General features: G+C 46.4%; 3 protein-coding genes and 1 non-coding gene across 4 annotated transcripts in view; 3 read left to right on the top strand and 1 right to left on the bottom strand.

Annotated features, from left to right (window-relative positions):
* Window positions 1-6: 6 nt before the first annotated feature.
* Window positions 7-5,727, top strand: TMEM167B (transmembrane protein 167B). Its single transcript, XM_066246871.1, has 3 exons — window positions 7-153; window positions 2,075-2,206; window positions 3,330-5,727. Exons 1-3 carry the CDS (start codon window positions 144-146, stop codon window positions 3,410-3,412), a joined length of 225 nt encoding a protein of 74 aa, XP_066102968.1. The 5' UTR covers window positions 7-143; the 3' UTR covers window positions 3,413-5,727.
* A 1,519-nt stretch (window positions 5,728-7,246) lies between these two features.
* Window positions 7,247-7,646, top strand: LOC136315840 (small Cajal body-specific RNA 2). Its single transcript, XR_010727619.1, has one exon. It is a non-coding gene; the product is annotated as a small Cajal body-specific RNA 2 (non-coding RNA).
* A 1,669-nt stretch (window positions 7,647-9,315) lies between these two features.
* Window positions 9,316-15,745, bottom strand: CFAP276 (cilia and flagella associated protein 276). The gene is made up of 5 exons (XM_066246531.1): window positions 15,599-15,745; window positions 11,047-11,163; window positions 10,414-10,529; window positions 9,947-10,074; window positions 9,316-9,616 (listed from the first exon to the last, which is right to left on the bottom strand). Exons 1-5 carry the CDS (start codon window positions 15,677-15,679, stop codon window positions 9,546-9,548), a joined length of 513 nt encoding a protein of 170 aa, XP_066102628.1. The 5' UTR covers window positions 15,680-15,745; the 3' UTR covers window positions 9,316-9,545.
* A 935-nt stretch (window positions 15,746-16,680) lies between these two features.
* Window positions 16,681-22,530, top strand: part of ELAPOR1 (endosome-lysosome associated apoptosis and autophagy regulator 1) — a 76,901-nt gene continuing 71,051 nt past the window's right edge. The window contains exon 1 of the mRNA XM_066246522.1: window positions 16,681-17,010. Coding sequence (XP_066102619.1) covers window positions 16,858-17,010 — 153 coding nt within the window. The 5' untranslated portion in view covers window positions 16,681-16,857. The remainder of the gene's footprint in view (window positions 17,011-22,530) is intronic.

Raw genomic sequence — 22,530 nt, 5'->3', positions numbered from 1 at the left:
CCCTGCCCTTGCGCCTGCGTACTACCGCCCCTACCCGTAGCTGCGGCCGGGATCGGGAAGTGTCAAGCGGGAGCTGGGTTCCCCGGCCTTCGCCCCCGCCCCGCTGATCCCGGACCCCCTAGCCAGGCCTGGGCCTAGCCGCCATGACGAACGGTGAGAGCCCATGCCCAGAGCGGAGGATGGGAGGGAAGGACGAGGGGAACGTGGCAGGCGGGGCCGGGACTGACGTGGCCGTTTTCCCCGCCTCTCCCCGCTCAGCCCCCCTTGGCCTCTCTGGGTGTCCCCGACTCCTGTCCCCTAGCCCCCTTCCTGGCTCCCCAGTCCCAGACCCATCTAGATGGGGGTGTGCCTTTCATGCCCACACCCCGCGTCCTCGGTGCCTACCCTACCCTGTATCTTTTCTTGTCCCCTTCCTAGAACTTCGTTCTGGCCCTTACCAGCCTCTTGGAATGGCCAGTCGGGTTGAACTGTGGTTTTAGCACCAAGGAAACGAGAGGATCTTCCCCCCAGCCTCATATATCCGTTCTCTCACTTTCCGACAGTAGGCTTGTGGTGAGGACCAAGAAATCACAGAGGATCTCAAGCCCCACACATTTGAGGGGTGAATATGGGACCTAAAAAAAAAGGTCTTCTTTTGAAAAAAATGCCGGAAAAGCTTTCTCTTGTTTGATTCTAAAGTTCTGTTTGGGTGATTCCATCTGGAGACTCAGGCCAGTGTTGGGTTTGGACACTGCCTCTGCTAAATGCTGTGGCAGCTGCCACCCTATTTATCTGATGGAATTTCCCAGGCTTCTTCACTTTATAGATATAATTTCCAAGTTCAGGGGAAGGGCGCGGAGCAGGGCTTTTATCTTTAGAGTCAGCCTTACGAGAAACCCTCTTATTAAGCAGTATGATTTGAGGGGCATCGGAAAGCTTTTTCAAAAGTACCTTCTCCAAAGCCTAACACTGAAGACTCAAATTTCACCTCCTTATGAATTTTGGCATTGTCTGCAAAAATTTATGGGAGGAAAAGACTAGCACATAAAGGTATCATTCGTCATAAAAACTTTGTGTATGTATTAGTTTACTGAACTCTTTTGTGACACATCACTGTGAGAGGATTCCTGGAACGAGAGAGGGAGATAGAATGGTCTAGAACTGGCAGGTGTTGGTTATGTCCATTATCCCTTTGGAGTTTCCCGGGCAATCAGAGATCCGAGGTTACTAGGCGCACTAGCTGGGACATCGTCCAGAGCAAGAAATCACCTGACCCAGGAAATAAAAGAGCAGTCTGACACATAATGATTACTGAATAAACTTTAGTCACCGCCCCCTTTGTGGTTTGATATCTTTTTTTTTTTAGTAGTGAGGTGATTTATTGTTCTTACATGTACAAGAAACAACTCAAGTTTACATATGTAGGAAATGGAATTGTTACAAAGTTTTTTCCCACAATTGTCCCACTGTGTTGAAATGTTGAAGCCTTGGAAAGATACATATTTTTCACAGGAATCTGTTGCTATGCTGGCAGAAATTTGGTGTATAAGTCGAGTATCATGCACAAAGTGTGAGATAAGCATAGGAAAATTGTAGTCCTTTGCATTCTAACTCTTGCAATTTCCATTAAGCTTCACATTTTGCCTTAACGTTTTCTTCAACAGACTCAAATCTGAGACTTGGCTAAATATCTAGCTGTCCTTTATCACATGAATGATTTATAGTAAAATGTTTAATTCTCTCAACTCAGGCTCCAAAGATTCCTAGGACTCTCTCAACCTCTTGCCAACACTAGCTGTTCCTGGGAGGCTGAGTCCATATAAACTGATGAACTTTTCTCAGGATTTGTAGTTCTTAAAAAAGAGGAGGAGAGGGCAGGGCACAGTGGAACTTTTGTAAGGGGGATGCCTATGAGCAATTTTTGGGAACAGTAAGCTAATACCAGGACCTGGGCTCCCTCATGTCAAGGGTTGGCACTGCAGTTGAGGTTATCATCTTGATGGTATATCACACTCTGTGTTCCTTGAAGTTCTCTGATGGGATCACCTGTCCCAAAGTGATTAGCTCCAAAGGTTGTCTTTTCTTCCTGTAACAGTGTACTCCTTGGATGGGATTCTGGTGTTTGGTTTGCTCTTTGTCTGCACCTGTGCATACTTCAAGAAAGTTCCTCGTCTCAAAACCTGGCTGCTATCAGAAAAGAAGGGAGTTTGGGGTGTTTTTTACAAAGGTAAGAGCATATCTGTACAGGAAGAAGAGATTGTCATCTTAGGACAGGGAGATGCTAAAAAGTGGGGGTGAGATAGGCTAGGAATGTATTTTGTTCCATTTTAACATAATTGTTTATTTTGGCATCAAGGTAATTTTAATATTCTCTATAAAAGTATATAAACTAAGCAATTTAGACTGGACTGGAATTGTTGGGAGGAATCTTTTCCCAATGAAAAGTTTTTCTGACCTGACCAGGTTGTGGTGCAGTGGTTAGAGCATCAGCCCGGGATGCCAAGGACCCAGGTTCGAAACCCTGAGGTCGCCGGCTTGAGCATGGGCTCACCAGCTTGAGCATGGGATCACAGACATGACCCCATGGTCGCTGGCTTGAGCAAGGGGTGACTGGCTCAGCTGGAGCCCCCAGTCATAGCACATGAGAAAGTAATCAAGAACAATTAAGGTGCCGCAACTATGAATTGATGCTTCTCATCTCTCTCTCTTCCTGTCTGTCCCTCTCTCTCTCACACTAAAAAAAAAGTTTTTCTGAATTTCTGGAAAGACTATATTGGAGTCTTTTTAAAAAGTACTGATTTTAGCAAGGGAGGAAGGTTTAGAGAACACAGAAACATTAATCTGCTCCTGTATGTGCCCTGACTGGGGATCAAACCTGAAACCTTTGAGTATTCAGACAATACTCCAACCAACCGAGCCATCTGCCCAGGGCAATATAATGGAGTCTTTTAAGTTTTTATCTCATTAACTCAAATGCTTTTTTACTTTGGGCACCTTCATTTGGAATCCTAACTACCTAAATCTATTTGCAAAATATAAACGTATATTCACCTAGAATCTAGGGTAGTATTTATTTATTTAAAGATTTCTTGATTTTAGCGGGGAGAGGAGTGGGAAGCATCAACTCGCCCGTATGTGCCTTGACTGGGCACGCCTGGGGCCTTGGACCAGCGGCGACCTCAGCTTTCTCCACTGTACCACCATGCGTCAGGCTAGGCATTATTTAAATACATTCCCAAGTGGGTTCTTGGGACCCTTGGTAGGCCTCTTTATCTGTGCCTAGAGATTTCAAAAGTGAGGACTTATCTGAAGGGCAAGCGGTGACTTCTCTTTCTACTTTTGCCTGCTAGCTGCTGTGATTGGAACCCGGCTGCATGCTGCTGTGGCAGTCACCTGTGTCGTCATGGCCTTTTACGTCCTATTTATAAAATGAATTCCAGAGAATCCATCTCATCAGCTGCCAACCAAGGGTGAAGAACTTGTCGGGGGCCTGGGCCCAGCATAAGAGAGTTCAGCTAAAATCATCAAAGTCCCCAGGATGACACCACAGCATCTGTCCCTCCCATATGTGGGGAAAGCACATTGTTCCAAACATTGCTTATGCTTCAGGGGACTCCAGAAAGCCAACTTCCTTGAATCAGTCTTTGGCAGACAGCATATAATGTCCAGATAAATTACACCCCTCGGTGATAACTTTATATGCTGTGTAAGAACCTGTTACCTACTTTGTTCCTCAGCCCTCACCAGGATTTTTTTTTTTTTACATAGGCTCATTAGGGAAGGACACAAGCTGTATTCAGATCTCTTGCGAGCAGATAATTTTCAAGACTTGACTTTTATTTTCCCACTGTTTTGATTTAGATTTGGCAAATGGGAGGAAGGTGGGAGAACTGGGTGGGTAACAGGAACTGTACAATGCCAAGAAGTTTTTGGCTTTGGAAATTTATCTTTCATGTACCCATCTGGCAACATAAGAGAGAGGCAGGGTCCTCGTCATGCAAAAAGAGAACAGATGGATTCGCTGGGAGCTGGAGAGTCTGCCAACATAATCTGGGATTCTGTGAGATTTGGGAGTTACTGTCTGGGATAAGACCAGAAAGCCGTAACTCAGACAAGAAAAAATGTTCTGTTCACCAGTATCCCCACAAGGAGACTTCACCCCAACAAATGGTATATGAAAATGAATCCCCCGTCTCTATTTTCCTAAAGCCTTTTTATATTTCCTAAATTACTGAGTGCTAATACTGTTACTCAGTTTTGAATGCCACCACTATGGGAAAGAGAAATGATTGAAGAAATAATTGTTTAATATATGTGCAGCTAGGGTAGAAGAAATCTAGTATATTCATGTACTAGTAAAATGATCTAGTATAAATTAATTGTGATGTTAGAAGTTTTATCATGTTATCCAAGATACAGACTTATTCTATGTTTAAATCTGAGTTATGGCCATTTTCAGTTGCTTGTTTTTCTTGGCCAGGTCTTAGTTTTCTTCATTTTACAATCCTCTTTAGCTGTCCCTTGTAAGTTCTGTATTGTAAGAACATGAGAAATTTGAACAAGTGAGAGAAGTTGCTGGTATTCATAGGCATATTTGAACAGTTCCTAGAATCCAGGGATAAAATGAGGGTGTTTTTTTAAAGTAACAGAAAACAAAGAGTTGCAGCTTGATTGATGACTTTTCCATGGAGTCTGGTAACTCCTGAGGAAAGCATTTTAGATGACCGTACATTTGAAGGGAAGACTTCTCTATTCTCTCCTCCTTAGATCAGCAAAAGGATCAGTTACAAAGCCTAGAACTTCTGTATTTAAAAAAATGTTGGTCTAAAATTATTATAAAAAGCAAGCATGGACATAAGTCTACCAGTTGAATTATCTAGTAGAGTAAAACTTGACTGGTTGACCCCTGTGTGGCAGTAAATTTTCTTTTGTCTTATTCCAAAAGGACAAAAGTTGCTAGGAAGTTTAGTTTCTGAAATAGTTCAGTCTGTGAGGGTTTCTGGAAGTATAGAAAGACATCACATAAACACTACATGTCTAATCATCTCAGAGTTGTGGCTGTTATCTTCAGGAATTGGTCCACAGGCCAAATTTCAATGATTCATATGTTTTCCATGGTCATTTCTGAGGATCTTTCCCAGGAGTGAGAGGAAACGGGAAAGAGCTACACCGCATGGGTGTGAGTTTGGGACCTGTTGGCCGACTGGACTGTCCCTCCTTGGAAATACAGGATCAACATGTTTGCACTTCTTATTGTGTAGCTTTACTGACTTTTGTTTTCTAATGGGGCTGATGACTCGAAGCTTGGTGCTTGCAGCTGTTTCATATTTTACACTAGTTCCATTTCACAGTTGTAGTTACTCAGACCGATTTTTACAGCTTCCTGGCTGGGTCATCTTTTGAGATGTTTTCATTCCAGAATGTACCAGAAAGTGCACAGCGAAGGCAATTTACAGGAAAAAAACACATGGCTTATTTCATTTTACTTTATATAAGCAGATAAGCAAAAACCTGTTTAACTCACTACTTTGCCTGATGTGTCGTATTTTTTGACTGAAAACTGTAGAAGTTGTTCCTCTGAGTCGTAGGGGTAGAAGAATGGAATAGCACTAGCGCCCAGATTCAGACCGGCATCACCTAAACCTCGTATGCCAGGGTGGAAAGAAGTCAGCTTTTTATAGTTGAAATACAATTTTTTTATTCACCATTGTCTGCACAAGTCCTTGAAAATAAATTTTCTTTCCCTACTGTTTTGTCATTTTATTTGTCACATGCTGAATTTATTGAACTTTGTTCAATATTCCCTTGGGTTCTGCCCATAGTCTTAACTTTTTAGTTTAAATTAACACCATCATTCCTGTTAAGCCCTGTGGTGCTCACTGAATGTATGATATACTTCAGAATCTATAAGAGTGTATCTTTCTCCTTTGGGATATATCAGCCTATACTGTATATATCAGTATAGATATTAATATTCTTTGAGTTGTATTAAGTAAGGTAGATGCTACTCTCCAGTACATTTTACCTACTATTGCTATTAAATACAAGTATGATCTGCCCTTACCAGCCATAAACTTAATTCAAATGATGTTATCAGGTTAACCAGTCATACACCTATAATAGCCTTTAGCCAATGGGATTCTGACGCATACTTGGATATTTTCTCCTAAGTGTTTATTCCAAGTGCATGGTGAGACTGGCAAAAGTACACACTATAACTTGACAATCATTTTTTAATTTCTAAAAGTCTGATTTGTCTCCCCCCACACAAACCTATTTACTGAAAAGGAGATGAAACAGACATTAAAATTGCACTCTCTGCTTGTAAAAGAAGCGAATTCTATTTATATAATCACTTCTGTTTTTCACTCTACTTGTTCTGGAGTTTGAAAGTCTAATATGTCTTAATGGATATGAAGGTAAATGGAGGTGCAGCAGAACGACTGTCATAGCTCAAGTTCTGGGGAGCAAGAGGGCTATGTGAGGACAGGGATATGCTCTCCTTCCTTGTTTCACAGGTGTCCTGACTGCCTAATCGAGTCTCACCTTTCCCTTTCGTAAGATGATGTTTGCCTTCTCCTTTGGGAGAAGAAACTCCTGGGGAAGCTAAGAGTGGGAAAGACCGGGATGTGCCTTCGCCATGGGAAAGGAGTCCTTCACCTGTTATTGAGATTGGATCATCTTATATCGATAATTTGGATTGAAGATCAAATAAAACGTATAGAAAAGCCCTGGTGGGGTAGCTCAGTTCACTGAAGCATCGTCCCAATGTGCCAATCCCTGGTGGGGGCATGTGCAGGAGTCAACCAGTGAAGGCATGAATAATAGAGTGGAGCATCAGGTTGACGTGCTCGCTCTCTCTCCCCCTCCCTTGTTTCTCCCTTTCTCTCTCTCTCAAATCAATTTTTATAAAAATTCTTGTCCTGGCAGCTCAGTTCGTCCCCATATGCCAAGGTTGCAGGTGTGATCAGAGCACATAGAAGGGTCAACCAATGTTTTTCTCTCTCCTTTCCTCTCTCTAAAATAAAATAGTAAAATTTAAAAAACAGATATGGATATAAATACATATGTAACTGCACAAAGATCAAAAGACTTAAGAGTCAGTATCCTGGGCCCTTTGTCCCGCCTGTCCCTAGACACGGCTTCCCCTCCGAGCCCCGGGAGGGCAGCAAAGCGCGCACTCCACTAGGGCCTGCTCTGGTTTCTCCCAGAATCCTTCGAGAAGAGGGCGGGACGGAGGGTTTAAAAGAGGGTGAGGACTTCCGGTCCCTTACCGGGGAAGAGCAGCCTGGGGTGAGGGTGATGTGTGCTGTGCCGGCGTCGCGTGGATGGCGTGTGTGGGCCGAGTGTGTGAATGGACGCGTAAATGTGATCGTGCGTGGGGAGTGCAAGGTGAGTGCGTGCCCCCCCTGCGCCCCTTCCCCGTCTACACATTGATCTTATTTGATCGGGTTGTGACCCCAGCCGCACCGGGCGGACCCGAGATGAAAAGCTCCCCTCCTGCGAAGCCTCCTCGGGGCGCTGTGCAGCGAGGCCCGTTGGTGGCGGCAGCGCCTTGGTCCCGGAGCCGCCCTTCCGGGGCCCGGCGCTCAGAAGTGATGAATTGATCAGATAGACGAGGCCAGGCTTGTCCCGCGCCGCTGATTATCGAGGCGATTCTGATCTGAGCCCGGCTCCGCGGCGCGCGGTGAGGGCGGAGGGTGACCGAACTGCCGCCCCGAGGCGCGCGGGACCGGGAGCTGGCAGGGACCGGGCTTTGTTCTTCCTTAGCTTCCTCCTCCTTTTCTTTAGGCCCGCCTTGTCCTGATGACTGAATGGTACCGACCTGGTGCGCCTGCTCTAACGGCACCGCACAGCGCCGGCCGCTGAGTGAAACACGTGTGTATTGTCTATGTGCATGTCCCCATATGGGTATAGCTCTCCAGAAGAACTTGGAGAACTCATAAATACAAATTGTAGAGATCCGTCCCAGATTTACTGAATTAGAATTATCAGGAACATCTAGGAATCTATGTTTTTTAATATTTATTGATTTTAAATGGAGGAAAGAGAGAAGGGGGGTGCGGAGGAGCAGGAAGCATCAACTCATAGTTGTTGCTTCTAATATGTGCCATGACCCAGCAAGCCCAGGGTCTTAAACCAACGACTTCAGCAGAATCTCTATTTTTTAAGTCTTTATGTATGGATCACAGTAATTAAGTTTTTGACGTTAGGTATTAACCTACACGAGGTGACTAATCAGAGACACCTCTCCGCCATTTTCAACCATCCTAAATAACGAGAACTGAAGACCTGACCTGTGGTGGCGCAGTGGATAAAGCCTCCACCTGGAATGCCGAGGTTGCTGGTTCAAATCCTTGGGCTTGCGGGGCTAAGACACATACATGCAGGAAGCAACTATTAGGAACAGGTGCTTCCCGCCCCCCCCCCCCCCACTCTCCATCTTTCTCTTCCTTCCCTCTCCAAAAATCAATGAAAATCTAAATAATGAGAACTGAAACTTTCTGTTGCCACTTGTCAGCAGATAGATCATCTGAATAGTGGGAGAGGGGCTGTGATTGGTGGTGTTTAAGGACCCTGCACCTGAGTACCAGAAAAGAAGCCTTTTCCTATCTGACTTACTCAACAGTGCGTTTGCTGTCCAAACTTAGAGATGGGAATTTGCCTCACGACAGTCTAGGTCTGCCATTTCTTACCCGGTCTAACAGCAGGTTCCTGTGACTTTAGAAACCATAGTAATGCATCATTTTTAGGTAGTTTCAAACCCAGGTACCAGATTATTAAGCCTTGTTTATAAGACTGCAGCAATCAGCACAAACTGGCACAAAGTAAAGGAACTGACTCCCAGCAAGAAGATGGCAGCAGTTAAAACAATGGCAAGGAGGCAGGACCAGAGAGATGAAGTCCCCCCTCCACCAATGGAAAAGTAGAGCCTAGCAGATGACTGAGTCCAGGAGGCTGGAAATCTTGTGACATCAGCATAAATATTAATGCTAACTAGTGAGCTACTAAAATTACAGTGATTGTAAGCTTATGAAGACAATGGTTTATGGCCTGACCAGTGGTGGCGCAGTGGTTAGAGGGTCAGCCTGGAATGCTGAGGTTGCCGGTTCAAAACCCCAGGCCTGCCCCAGTGAAAGCACATATGAGAAGAAGCTACTAGGAGTTGATGCTTCCTACGCCTTGCCCTCTACCCTTTCTCTAAAATCAATAAAATCTTAAAAACAAACAGTGGACTATGTCTAGTCTTGTTTCCACAACACTTAGCTCTGACACAAAGGTTTACAAGAAATGTTGAACGAATGTTATCTGTGTGGTTGGAGTAAACTGGTTTACAAAATACGAATACGTGCCTGCTGCTACAAACTGGGCTGTTCTGTCCTAAGTCCTTGTGAATATGCCCAACAGGACTAGTTTCTAGAAGTAGGAAACTCCCCATCTTTTAAGAGTAGTCTTGTAGTCTATGGGTAACAGACACATAAGGATTCATCTTGCACAAATCTATTTAATGGAGGCGGGCAGCAGGATGTTTCACTATGATTAATTAGTCCAGGGGTCTGTCAACATTAGGTGGAGAAGAAGCCACCATCTTTCTTTCGGGAGTAGCCTCCATTGGTGGCTGCAGGGTGAGGGGACACTGGAGAAAAGAGGGAGTGGGCTGTGAGTTTCAGATCCTTTGTCTCCGTTGGGAACCTGTAATCACCCATACTTTTATGGGGACTACAGAGGATTCTTGTAACAGCTGGGGAACTGGCAGAGGACAGGAGGTAGCCACAGCTCTTCCACTCCCGAGTTTCTGCCTTTGCTGGGAATTTGTCCCCTAGACCTAAGGCTGAGTTAGACTGAAAAGTTCAACTTATTCCAGGGCATCCCGCCCACCATGTTCCCTCATAGCCAATTACCTCAACTCCCTGATTTCTGGGTCCACTTGGAAAAATGTGCACCACCCATCTTCCCTAACACTTACCTATGGACCCCTGGGTGCTGTGGATGGAGTCCTTCGTAGGGCTGATCCAGTGTCTGATGTTAATTGTGGAAGTGATGGGAGGGGGTGGGGGTGGGGGTAAAATTTCTCCAGGATACTGGGTCTGGATCCTAGATGATGGTGTGGGGAAGAACAGGGGAATGAAACCAAGCAGGAGGAAGGTGAGGGAAAGAGTTGCATGCAACCTCAAAAATCAAGTAGCCAAAGGCCCTTTTTTACCCTATGTAGAATTAACCTAAGATTTTGTTAATATGATACAAACACACTCTTGGAGGTTCTCTGTTCATTTTAGATTTAAAAAATACAGGAGTTATTTACAGGTACAGATGTAAGCAACATAGAAATCTGGATACAAATGCGTACCCACTGATGGCTATTTCCCAGGTGGCACTTTCCCTTATATGATTGGTGTTGTCCTTACGGTGGGAGGCTCTGCCTCCCCCACTTACCCGTGGGTGTCCAGGGTGGTCTCCCGGTGTAGCAGGATCTCACTTTTGTTCTTGAATGTCCCCGTGTGGTGGTTGTACAAGGCTGCCAAGCGGAAATCCAGATCATCCTTTGGAATCTACAGAGGAAGTCAAGCCCTCCAGGGTTAACTCGCCACCTCTGTCCCCGCTCTAGTCAAGTTCTGTTGGGTTCTACCTTCACCAAAAGTAGAGCAAACCCCTTTTAGGCCTGGACCCACTAAATTGTACACGATAACTCTTGTCAATATGGAGTTGCCTCTCATGGTTAGGTCTAAGGAGTAGTGAGCTGTCCTGTAGATAAGGGAATCACTATAGTGTCCCCAACCTGGGCTCAATGGGCCTTACCTCATGCAGGGTTATAGTCAGCCTTTGTTTTGAAGACTGGAGGCTAGTGAGAAAATGATCTGCTCCAGATAAATGACTGGAGCAGAACCCAGGCCTGACTTCCCAGAGACCAGGTAAATTGGTACAGTATTTGGCTTTAGATTAGGTAGGATCCTGGATTGGGGACAAAAGGAAGGATACTAAAGCAGTCAGAGACAGACTACCTTTCAAAGAGGATATTAATGAGTCCTAACTGGATGTAAAGAGAAATCGCATTTCAATACTAGGTACCTCAGATTCAAAAAAATCAGCATTCCGCTTCATGGAGGTGAGCGTGGGAGTGGAGTTGAGTCGATTCCAGGGTTCCTGTTGGTGAGCAAGGTGAGTCGGGTTCTTATACGGCAGTTTCTGCAAAAGAAAGTCCACACCAGGTCCTTGCTGAAGTGGTAGCTTCCGTGGCATCCGCTCCTTAATCCACCGTATTTTAGCAGAGTTTCAGAGCCACCTCTGCACAGAGAAGAACAATATGGGACAAGACTCCCCAGGCTTTTTGTCCTTCTATGTCTTCAGTCTTAGAACTGACAGAAACGGGCCAGGAATATCTGGAAAGGGGTGGAGTGGGACAGGTGGGGGACAAAGACTGGGGAGCGAATAGGAAAGATGGTGAGTTCAGGTTTAGACATCCTGAATTTGAGGGAAAGATTAGACATCCTAATACAACTAACAGGGAGAACATTGGGGGGGAGCAATTAGTTGGAGAGCTCAGGACAAGTAATTGAGATCTGGGAGCTGTCCACATGAAATCATGGTTGAAGCCTGCAAATGAATGTGGCCAAAAGGGAAGAGGTGGTCTGTGAGCGCACAATATTATAATGGGGAAGGAAAGAGCACTTAAGAGGCAATCAGATACAGGAGAATCAGGAGACGGCAGTGTCTAAGCAGGTGAGAAATAGATTTCAGTAAACAGAGGAGGACCATTGTGACTGAAGGAATGTCAAAGAAAAGGTCCACTGGGCATTCAGTCCTCTCAATAAACCCCCACAAGCATGCCTGAAATGCATATAACTGATTTCTCCATTACATGTAAAGTGCCATATTGTTCATCACTGTGTCCCCTTACCCAGCACAGCCACTTAACACATGGTGTTCAAAAGTGAAATATTGGTTGAATCAATGACTGAACTCCAGTGAGTACAACTACGGCCTAGTAGAAATCTCATTCAACCTATGTGATATGGGAACCTTTTCCCCTATACGTGGCAAAGTGCTGTGTCACTCAGCTCAACTAGGCAGTAATCGAACAGTATGTACCAGGCACCATGCTATCACCAAGACATGAAAAATGGAACAAGCAAACTACAAATATACATATATATTGTAAGCACAGGCAACTCTCCTCTGTTCCTTAAAGGCTTCATAAGCCTCATCATCTCTATCAGAGGGATGAGATTGTCTTTCAATGAGAAAGTCAAGCATAAGTGCCATCTTCACACCCACTTGTCTTCCATCTCAGAGAAAGAAGAGTCCCTTTTACTCAAGAATAACCCGTCGTCCCTGAACCCAGCTCCACTCTGTGCCTTGGAGACCTATGCCATTCTGGCCTCTCCGTACCCAGCTTCTCATTCCTCTATAACTGTCTAACTACTTAACTACCCCTTTCCTACAGAACCAGACTCTTCTTCAAGAATCATCATTTACGCCTGACCAGGTGGTGGCGCAGTGGATAGAGCGTCAGACTAGGATGCGGAAGGACCCAGGTTCAAGACCCTGAGGTCTCCTCTAGCTCTCCAGCTTGAGCGCGGGCTCACCTGGTTTGAACAAGGCTCACCAGCTTGAGCTCAAGGTCACTGGCTCAAGCAAGGGGTCACTCGGTCTGCTGTAGCCCCATGGTCAAGGCACAAATGAGAAAGTAATCAATGAACAACTAAGGTGCCACAATGAAGAATTGATGCTTCTCATCTCTCTCCCTTCCTGTTTCTTTCCCTTCCTGTCTGTCTGTCCCTTTCTCTGTCTCTCTCTCTCTCTCTCTCTCACACACACACACACACACACACACACACACACACACAAATCATCATTTACTATCTTCATTTCCTCCCCCTTCCCATCCCGCCTGCAGTCCGGCCTCTGCCCCAAGCACCCACTGAAACCACTCTTGCTGGAGACCAGTGATCACTATGGCTAGGTCAGGTGGATCCTCTCCAGACTTGACCTATCTGACCTCTGCAGTTTCTACCACCATGATTCTGATTCTCTCAAATGATCTCTCCATCTTCGGTGGGTCTAGCTCCTCCGGCTTTCTTCCTGCTTTTAATTGTTACTTCTCAGCTCTCCTACCCCCTCTGTCCCTCAGACAGTGGCATTCCCAGGGGTTTAGTTTCTGCTTGCCTTACTCTCCCATTTGCTGGATGAGCTCATTCCCTCCCATGATTTCAACCACCATCTGGACACTGTGGCTTCCAGGTGTACATCTTCAACCCAGAACTTTCAACCATGCTGCCTGCTATTCAGTCCCACGTATATACCCCACAGGCAACAAAAAACAACATCTACATAATTGATCTGAACATCTTCCTCCCTCACCTGCTTCCCCTTGTGCCTCATTCAGGAGATGGTATCAATGAAGCCCTCAGAAACCTAGGAGTTACCCTAGACTCATCTGCTCTCTTGGGCTCACATCCAGTCAGACACAAAATCCCATCAGTCCTTCCCTTTGCTCTGTCTCGGATCTACACCTTATCGTCACCCCCGCCACACTGCTTTAGGTCCATTGTTCTTCTGCCTCCGATCTGACCACTCTCGTCTCACTCCCTCCTATCCAACCTGCTGCCACGGTGCTTTCTTCCTTTTTTCAATGTTTATTTCATTGATTTGAGAGAGAGAGGGACGGGAACATCGATCTGTTCCTGTCTGTGCCCTCACCAGGATCGAACCAGCAGCCTCTGAGCTTTGGGGATGATGCTCTAACTGAGCCATCCGACCAGAGCCACTTGTGGTTTCTAAAACCTCCATCTATTGTGTCGCTCTAGTATTTAAAATCCCGGTGTGATTCCCAGCACCCCCAGGATGAAATTCTAGTTCCCTAGCACAGTGTACACAGCACACCCAGCCCAGTAAGGTCACTTCCCAGCTCCTGCTCTCTCCACTCCTCCACCTCACACTGACACTCCAGCCATTCTGGACTCACCGGGCCCCAAACAGGTCGCCCTTTCTCTCCTTTCCAGGTGCACCTGGGGCTCCCTTTGTCTTGCTGGTGATCAGTGTCCAGTTCTTGTTTCCTTCTTCCTAACTCATATTTCACATCCTCCCTCAACTGGCCCAGCTCATTAACTATTTTTTTTTATTATTTTAAAATGTTTATTTTATTGATTTTAGAGAGAAGAAGTGGGAGAGAGAAAGAGACAGAGACATCAATCTGTCATTGTATGTGCCCTGACCACCTGACCAGTGATCATACCAGCAACCTCTGCGTTTCGGGACGATGCTCTAACTAACCAAGCTACCCAGCCAGGGCCAGCTCACTCACATTTCAGTATCAAAACTCACCTGCTCTGGAAAGCTTTCCTTTTAGTTCCCAGTTCTCCTGACACATTACATATAACTGTCATAACACATGTGCTATTGTGCAAACATTTCTGCTGTTGCAGTTTCACTTTTCTACCAGAGTTCCTATAGAACAGGCACTATACCTAATTTATCTAGACATCCTCAGGGTTCAGCAGTAACTGGCATACAGTAAATAATACATGCTGAATAAACAAAAGAAGCTCTTTGATTTTATTAAGCCACAATGACTATTTAATTCTTATTTTGCACCACTTCAAACATCCCAACCACTTCTATTAGAAAAAGGATCATCTAATTTCCCAAATCACTGATACACGTACATACACAAACACATTCCAGCATTAACCAAAAAACAGATCATGTGAAGACAGATGTATAAAGCATGACTTTCAGTGGATTTTCTCCCACTCCATATCTTATACGTTTTTTAAATTTTATTTATTTATTTATTTTTTACAGAGACAGAGTGAGTCAGAGAGAGGGATAGACAGGGACAGACAGGAACAGAGAGAGATGAGAAGCATCAATTATTAGTTTTTTGTTGCACATTGCGACACCTTAGCTGTTCATTGATTGCTTTCTCATATGTGCCTTGACCTCGGGCCTTCAGCAGACTGAGTAACCCCTCGCTAGAGCCAGCGACCTTGGGTTCAAGCTGGTGGGCTTTTTGCTCAAGCCAGATGAGCTCGCACTCAAGCTGGCGACCTCAGGGTCTCGAACCTGTGTCCTCCGCATCCCAGTCTGACGCTCTATCCACTGCGCCACCGCCTGCTCAGGCACGTTTTTATTTTTATTTTTTATTTTTATTCACTTTTTAGAGAGGGGAAGGGAGAGAATGAGATAGAGATAGGAACATCGATCTGCTCCTGTATGTGCCCTGACCAGGGATTAAACCAGCAACCTCTGTGTTCCAGGATGATGCTCTAACCAACTGAGCTACCCAGCCAGGGCATATCGCATACCTATTTAGATGGCAGTCTCCAAATAGAGCCAAGGGTAGCTTCGTGGAACCTGGGCCTATTTAAGCTGAATTACGTACATCAGTCACTGGTTTGGGTGGCAAGAGCCCCTACTTCCTTTGTTCTAGAGCCCTACTTCCCTTTGCTCTAAAGCACCTCTGAAAGGTTAGCAGACCTGGATATGGGGACATAGAGGCAGGTGGAAAACAGATCTCTCCGGTACCTGACTCAGTGTCCTCTCCAGAGTTCTTTAAGTTACGCGGACAGATAGAAGAGTGCTGTCCACTCTTCTAGGACTGCGCAAGAAATCACAGTACCTTGGAAGCCCGCAGTTTTCCCAAGTAGGAATCGTCGTTATCTAACATAGACTGCTGGAAAGGGTCTCGGGTGGGAGGCATGGTGAAATGTCCAGCGAGAGAGGCTCTTATGAGGGATGGGAGGGCCGCGCAGCCGCACACAACCTTGCACGCGTAGGATGCCTGGTCCCAATTGTTTGGAACGCCCACTTTCGGTTGCTAGGCAACTGCCCCACCATCTATGACTGAAAGTCCCCTCAAGAAGAGCGCCGCCTGGCGGCCTAATGAGGGAGGCCTATCGGGAGGAAGCCATGGAACGCAGGGACAGCGCCGCTGAGCGTACCCAGGAGTCCTGGCTTTGCACTCGCAAGTCTTAGGTAAAAAAACAGAGGCCTGCCGCCGCGCAGGACTAACGCAAAACCTTCAGTTGGCGAGTCCTATAAGATGACCCAGAAAGTCCCTTCTCCCCCGCATCTAACGAAAGGATTTTTTCAAAGCAATAAGAGAATGAGGATGTCCAGAGACGGTAGAGCCCATGTGTCGTGCTCGGAAAATTGCCGACTGAGCAAATTCTCCTTGCTTAAAACCAGTTTAACTATACGAGTCTGAAGGCTTCGCATCAAGCTGGTTGTAAAGGCACGGTGGATGTGGAAGGATGAAGTAGATCTCCAGAAGCGGCTGCCTTTGCAGTAGGTACACCTTCTAGGCCACTCCTCTAGGCTATAACTTCTAGAAGAGCGACGACGTCTCCATCTTCCTAGTGCTTTACACACAGGACGTGCTTAGTATTTGTCGAACGCCACATCTGCAGAATTAAAGATGCTCATAAGTGGTCCATGGCCCGAAAGGGCAGTGGAAAACATGACTGTGGTGACAGTGGCTTGGAGGATGCTTCCACCGCGTTCTTTACACGAGCCTGTGCCCGCCTGTTGGGCCGGTTGCAGACTCCCCGCGCGCGCCCTTGCACTCGGCGCGCGCCAGCGGCGGCAGCTGCCATGGCGACCAGCAGGTGAGCGGCAGAGCATCGCGTGGTCCCTGCCCCACCCGCGCGGAGGGAAGGAGGAGGCGGTTGCCAAGGCGACGTGGGTTGGAGGAGAAGAGGAAGGAGGGAGAAGGAAGGATGGGCGGCTTTGGCGTAGCCGCCCGGAGGTGACTGGCACGAGCCCAGCCCCTTGCATCCTCCCCTTGCGAGCCTCCCTCCCCCTCTTTTCCGCCTTCTGCCGGCGGCAGCAGCAGCCGCAGCACCTGAGCCGCTGCTGCCGCTCGCTCAGGACGACGCTATGGCTGAGCCGGGGCGCAGCCTGCCAGCCTCTGCCAGAGGCTGGGGCAGAACCGAGCGGCGCACACTCCGGCTTCTGCGACTGCTGCTCTGGGCTGGGACCGCCTTCCAGGTGACCCAGGGAGCGGGACCGGAGCTTCACGCCTGCAAAGAGGTACTGTCCTCCCCGACCCGATCCCACTTGAGTCAGAAAAATCTTGGATCCGGCGGAGACCTTGGGGACCTAGGCAGAGACAGTTTCAGAGGCCACGGAGTTCAGTTTCTTTGGGAGTGGGGGGAGGAGAAGAGCAGACTGGCGTCATGGAGAGTCCGGCCCACGGGAGGACTCAGTGTGGGCTCACAGCTCAGGGAGAACGGTCCCACCTTTCTGAGACCTGGTTCCTGGACTCCAGAGTAAAGGAAGAAGACAGGGGTTGCTTTCCAGCTGGGATGAAATTACCTTAAAAGTGGTTGAGAACGTAAGATTATGTATGTCCAGAGGGGCAGAATGGAAAGTGGGAAAGGGGAAGGGGAAGGGGAAGGGGAGGCGTGGGTAAGAAAGGAGTTCGGAGGGCTGGAGGAGAGGAGTGGAGTGGATGGGAATCCTTGTGTTTTTATCATGGCTTCAGAAGGAGTGGGGACGCTGGGCGATGTGCGAGGGGCGCAGGGTCCCATCCCTGCTCTCTCCTCGCCCTACCAAGCGTCCAGTTACCTTGCTGGCTGCTAATGTACAGCCTCTTTATAGCGTTACCCCACACTTTGCTCAGTGTACCTGACAGCACGTGGCCCACCTTGGCCCACACTGTGAGCTCTGTAATATCCCTTTCCACCCATCTCTACTTTCATTCTCTGACCTCTGCTGACAGGTCTTAAGTCTTTTTCAAGGTGTTTCTAAAATGTTGCTAACATACATAATTCAGACGATAGGTAGTGAATGCCTTCCAGCCATAAGTGCCTCTGACCATTCTTTTTGGAGAGATACAAAAAGGTATTAAGGAGTAACAAAATAGCCGTTTCTACAGTATTGAAATAATGTTTGGTTGTGGTTGAGTAACGTTCTTTAACCATATGGCAGAGGCAGCAACAAATGTTTACAAGGACTTCATTGGGGAAGGCAAAACACAAGTTGCTGTTATTTCTGAGAACTGTGAAAGACTTCATGATACATTAAGGGTCTAGCCCTGTAAAAGTAATCCCGAATGTCCTACTTGGCTAAGGTTTTGAGAAGTTGAAATATTTTTTTTCTAAGTTATCAGTGTTAACTGGTTAGCAACCACAACCCCACCCCATATGGAAATATATTATTATAGTGTTCTAACTGTAGACTGTCTATAGCATAACAGATCATGAAGAAGTGGGAAGGGGAAGAGGAGAGAATTTTTTGTGTGGGTATGGATGTTTGACCTCATCCATGAATACGACACAACTAAGTGACCCCAGTCAGTGGAACTTTTGAAAACTGTTATCAATCCTTATGACTACCTGCCCTGGGCTGTGAGCATTTTCACCAGCCACTTTCTGACCTTTTAAAAGATGTCTGGGAACAAGATGATTTTGTCAGTGACTGTGGCTTGCTGGCCTTGGTGGCTTATGGTCTCTAACCAACTGAGATAAACAGTTCCAACAAGCGCACTTGCCCAAGAATCCAACATGGGAGTCTCCTGAGTGGAAGGTTAGAATCTCACTGTTCATCTGCCACTTCTTGTTGAGATCTCTGTCAGCAGTGTAAAATGTGAGACATTTAACAAATTTAACACTTTGTCTCATCTTGGTTGGGAGGGAAGGAAAGAATTTTGATACTTGAGAACTCTAACTTGGTTACAAATTTTGCCTTTAGTCCTTTTTAAAGGACTGACATTTGTGCAAGCAACAGATACCACAGAGAGTGAGCTCAGGGCGGTGGAAAGCTGAAGAACTCATATCAGCATTTCAGCCCCCGCCTGTAACTTACCACCCAGTTTTTGGATCTGTAGAATGGGTATTTCAATAACACCCACCTCAAAAAGGGTCGCTTTGAGAATGGAAAGGAAAATACAAAATAAAGCACAAATAGGGTTTCCTGGCCCCCTTGCTCAGTCAGCTGCTTTCCTATTAGCTCCACACCCCAGGCCAGAGGGAAGGTGGCTCAGGACTCACGCCCATCAGTCACGGGAGTCAGCGAGTCCTGTTTGCACTGTCCCTGAGCAAACAGTGGCGGCTGAACACCCTCAACTCCAAAACAATAAGGAAGAGAACAAACCCATTACGATAATATTCTTTGGTTGGCAATATGAAACTGACCCAACAAGTTTCCGGGCTTCCAACCCTAAAGGGTGTAAAACCAATTCAGGGTAGACTAGCCCTTCTCTATCTGTCGACTTCTCAATTTCTCGTGAGACTACACTGGGCGTCGAAGGCTGGAGCCCTTATCAGGCCAGGACTGACTAACGATACAGTGCTTGCTGCTCCAGCCTTGATCCGGGAAGCTGAGGCATCCCTCTGCGTCTCCTCAGGGGACAGAGAGGTTCAGTGTGTGGCTTAAATGTTTTTTTACTGAAAACGGGGGAGTTCTAGATTGCTAACCCGGAGCTGGAGCTTGGCATTCCTTTTCCAGTTTTCCAATCATCAGGGTCCCCGGTGGAACTAAACACCCTGTACGGAGTTTGTCTTCAGGAATCACTTCTTTAGCCCTGCGCTAGCCCAGGCAAAGTTCTGACTGAGCCAAAGGACCGACCATTTCCTATAGCACAATGAATCCAAATCAAACGAGAGGGAAGCAGAAAACCGCCTTTAACAGATCTGCCTGGTCCTGAGGCTCCAGAGCTAATTGCCCCCAAAGGGACTTCCCAGTCCACACGGAAGCTCATGGGGCTGAGGAATCCGGCAGACGCGGACTGGAATAAAATTGGTTGAATGAGCGATGACTCTCCCGCTTAGTAAGGATGCCACTTCGAGCAAGTTAATTAACTTCTGACAGCCTCAGATTCCTGATCTGTAAAGTGGGGAAGGTAATACCTATCTCACAAGACTGTTGTGAGGATTAAATTAAATTAGATAACACATGTGAAGCCTTGACATGTCACAGGTGCATAAGAAATACTGGTAGGCAGGAAAGGTAAATATACAAATAATGACATACCCATGAGGAGATAAGGTTAACCTGTGGTCAACAATGCAGGAGTGGCAAGATAGAGGTTGCTAGGAAAAGAAGGGAACTCATTTAAACATTGGGACTCGACCTGGAATCATCAGTGGAATTCCAGTGGGCAGAGATGGAGGAAGGGTGCTTTCTGGCTAGAGGGAGGAGCCCGAGGAAGGGTCCACAGGTAAAAAACATAAAGCCCCTGAGACTTACAAGAAGACCAGGTGGCTGAAATGGGGGTGGTTGTGGGGTACACTGCCAACCAAAGTCAGAAAGTCGGGAACTAAGTGGAAAATCCTGAGGGGTTTCCGGCAGCGACAGCGGCCGCCCAGAGTGGATTAGCACGAGCTCGAAGTAAACGTGGCCGAGGCAGAGAGATGCGGCCAAGGCGACCGCTTCAGAGGGTGTTGCTGAGGTCAAGGAGAAGGTGAACAAAGCGACTGCTGACAAAGGGATGGTGGCAGCTGGGGAAGTGGAAAGGCGTAGATATGAAAAACATGCTGAAGGTAGAGGCCGGAGGATTCAGCAACTGAAAGCGTAGGGCGATAGAGGGGCGAGCTGAGGGTTTTTGTCAGGTTCTTAGAGTGGGAGAGCGAGCTGGGAAAAGATGGAGCTACTAGCCACGATGCAGAAAGAACAGCTTTGGGAGGAGAGTGACTGCCTTTCAGAGTCCGGACGTCCCTGGGGATCAGCCCGTCCTGGGTGGGGAAAGTCCTGAGACTGTGGCACGCCACCTCACTGCGTGATCATAGCCTCTAGACTTTTAGAGTTCCTCCTGTATTTGTTCTAACACATTACTCTCGGTTTGAACTCCACGGGGAAGTGGGTAGATCTAGAAAGCATTCAGGACCCCTGAGCTTTCATTTGCAGGATAAAAAAAAGGGAAAATATAGATAAATAAAAAGACGATAGTAAAAATCACCTATAATCCTATCACCGAAACTATCATTTTCATGGTTATATTTGTGAGAGAGAAACAGAACAGGGGTGCCGAGTATGGGGTCTGGATAAAACTGGATAGGCTCGCTTTCATTCCCAGCTCTTGCACTCAGTTACTATGACCTTGGGAAAATTATTTAATCTCCTCCTGCCTCAGTTTCTTCATCATTAAAATGGGTATATTAACAGAGTCCACTTAATTACTAATTTGACAGTGAAGTGAGTTAACACATGTACATTGCTTAGGACAGTTGCTGGTGCATAGTAAGTATTCAAAAAAAAATGTTGGCTGTTCTGATTAGATTTTTAGTGGAAGTATAATTAACATGGTCTTACAAGTGGTAAAAAAAAATTAAAAATTTAATAGTGGTAAAAGTTGGTTGAATTGAGAAGGAAAAAATAGTAGACAGTGAAGATATTCAGTGGAAAAGGTTGCTAGAATTTGGTAAAGAGAGGCAGCAGAGCACAGCAGTTAGGAAGCTGGAGTCACGCTGTTCAGATATGGCCGCCACCAGCCACGTGTGGCTTCTGAGCCCCTGAAATGTGCTAGTGCAGCTGAGGACATGAACTTGTAATTTTTTTAAAATTTTAATTCGTTTCAAGATACTCAGTTCTATTACTGAAAGACTAGTACCTGTATTTGGAACAGCTTGGGTGTGTGGAATCTACTTTCTTAATAAGTTTTATGAAATCTAAATAGAGATCGAGTATCCCTGATGGGAAGCGAGCCCGTGAAGGGTGAGATCCTTGCCAGATTGGGAAGAGTTAGTACAGGAAGTCCTCACAGAGCGTCTCTGACAGGTTCTTGGAAACTGGGACTTTAAGTGAAACGCTATATAAGGAAACCAGTTTTACCCTAGGATAATGGATTCACAGAAACAAAAGTTAAGTTCCTATGGCATATTTCACAAGAGTTTAGTTCCTATGGCATATTTCTGGTCACAGAAACAATAAACTTCTAAATAAAGACTCAAAACACTTCTCATATTAATCATGGAAATAGACCTGAGCTGTACATAGATTTTAAAAAGATGAATAAAAACAAGTAAGATAATGATTTTCCAACCCACTCATTCTAGTCCTGGGTCAGAGGTGGCTGGGGTTTATCCCGGCAGCTCAGGGCTCAGTGCAGGTCCCCACCCTGGACAGGCGCCCCCTCCCATCGCAGGGCCTCGCACGCCCACCCCACACTCACTCGGACTGGGACAGCACAGACACGCCAGCTCACCGAGTGTGACCCTTTGGGACGTGGGAGGAAACCGGAGACCCGGGGAAACGCCACGCAGACCTGGGGAGAAGGAGCCAGCTCCACGCAGACAGCGGGCTTAGCCGGGAACTAATTTTTTTCCCTTATCGACATTATAATAAAATGACATTGAGCAAGATAACCTTACGTGAGGACCTGCTGCACAAAAAAGGAATGTAAAATATCTTACTATGCCACTGTGGAAAACAGTATGGAGATTCCTCAAAAAATTAAAAATCGAACTGCCTTTTGACCCAGCTATACCACTTTTAGGAATATACCCCAAGAACACCATAGCACTGTTCCAAAAGAAGAAATGCACCCCCATGTTTATGGCAACATTGTTCACAATAGTGAAGATCTAGAAACAGCCCAAGTGTCCGTCAGTG

Source organism: Saccopteryx bilineata, chromosome 11 (genome assembly GCF_036850765.1).
Source record: "Saccopteryx bilineata isolate mSacBil1 chromosome 11, mSacBil1_pri_phased_curated, whole genome shotgun sequence".
Classification (NCBI taxonomy): Eukaryota; Metazoa; Chordata; class Mammalia; order Chiroptera; family Emballonuridae; genus Saccopteryx; species Saccopteryx bilineata.
Note: the sequence above shows the minus strand (reverse complement) of the source record. Positions and strands in the feature narration are given on the sequence as shown.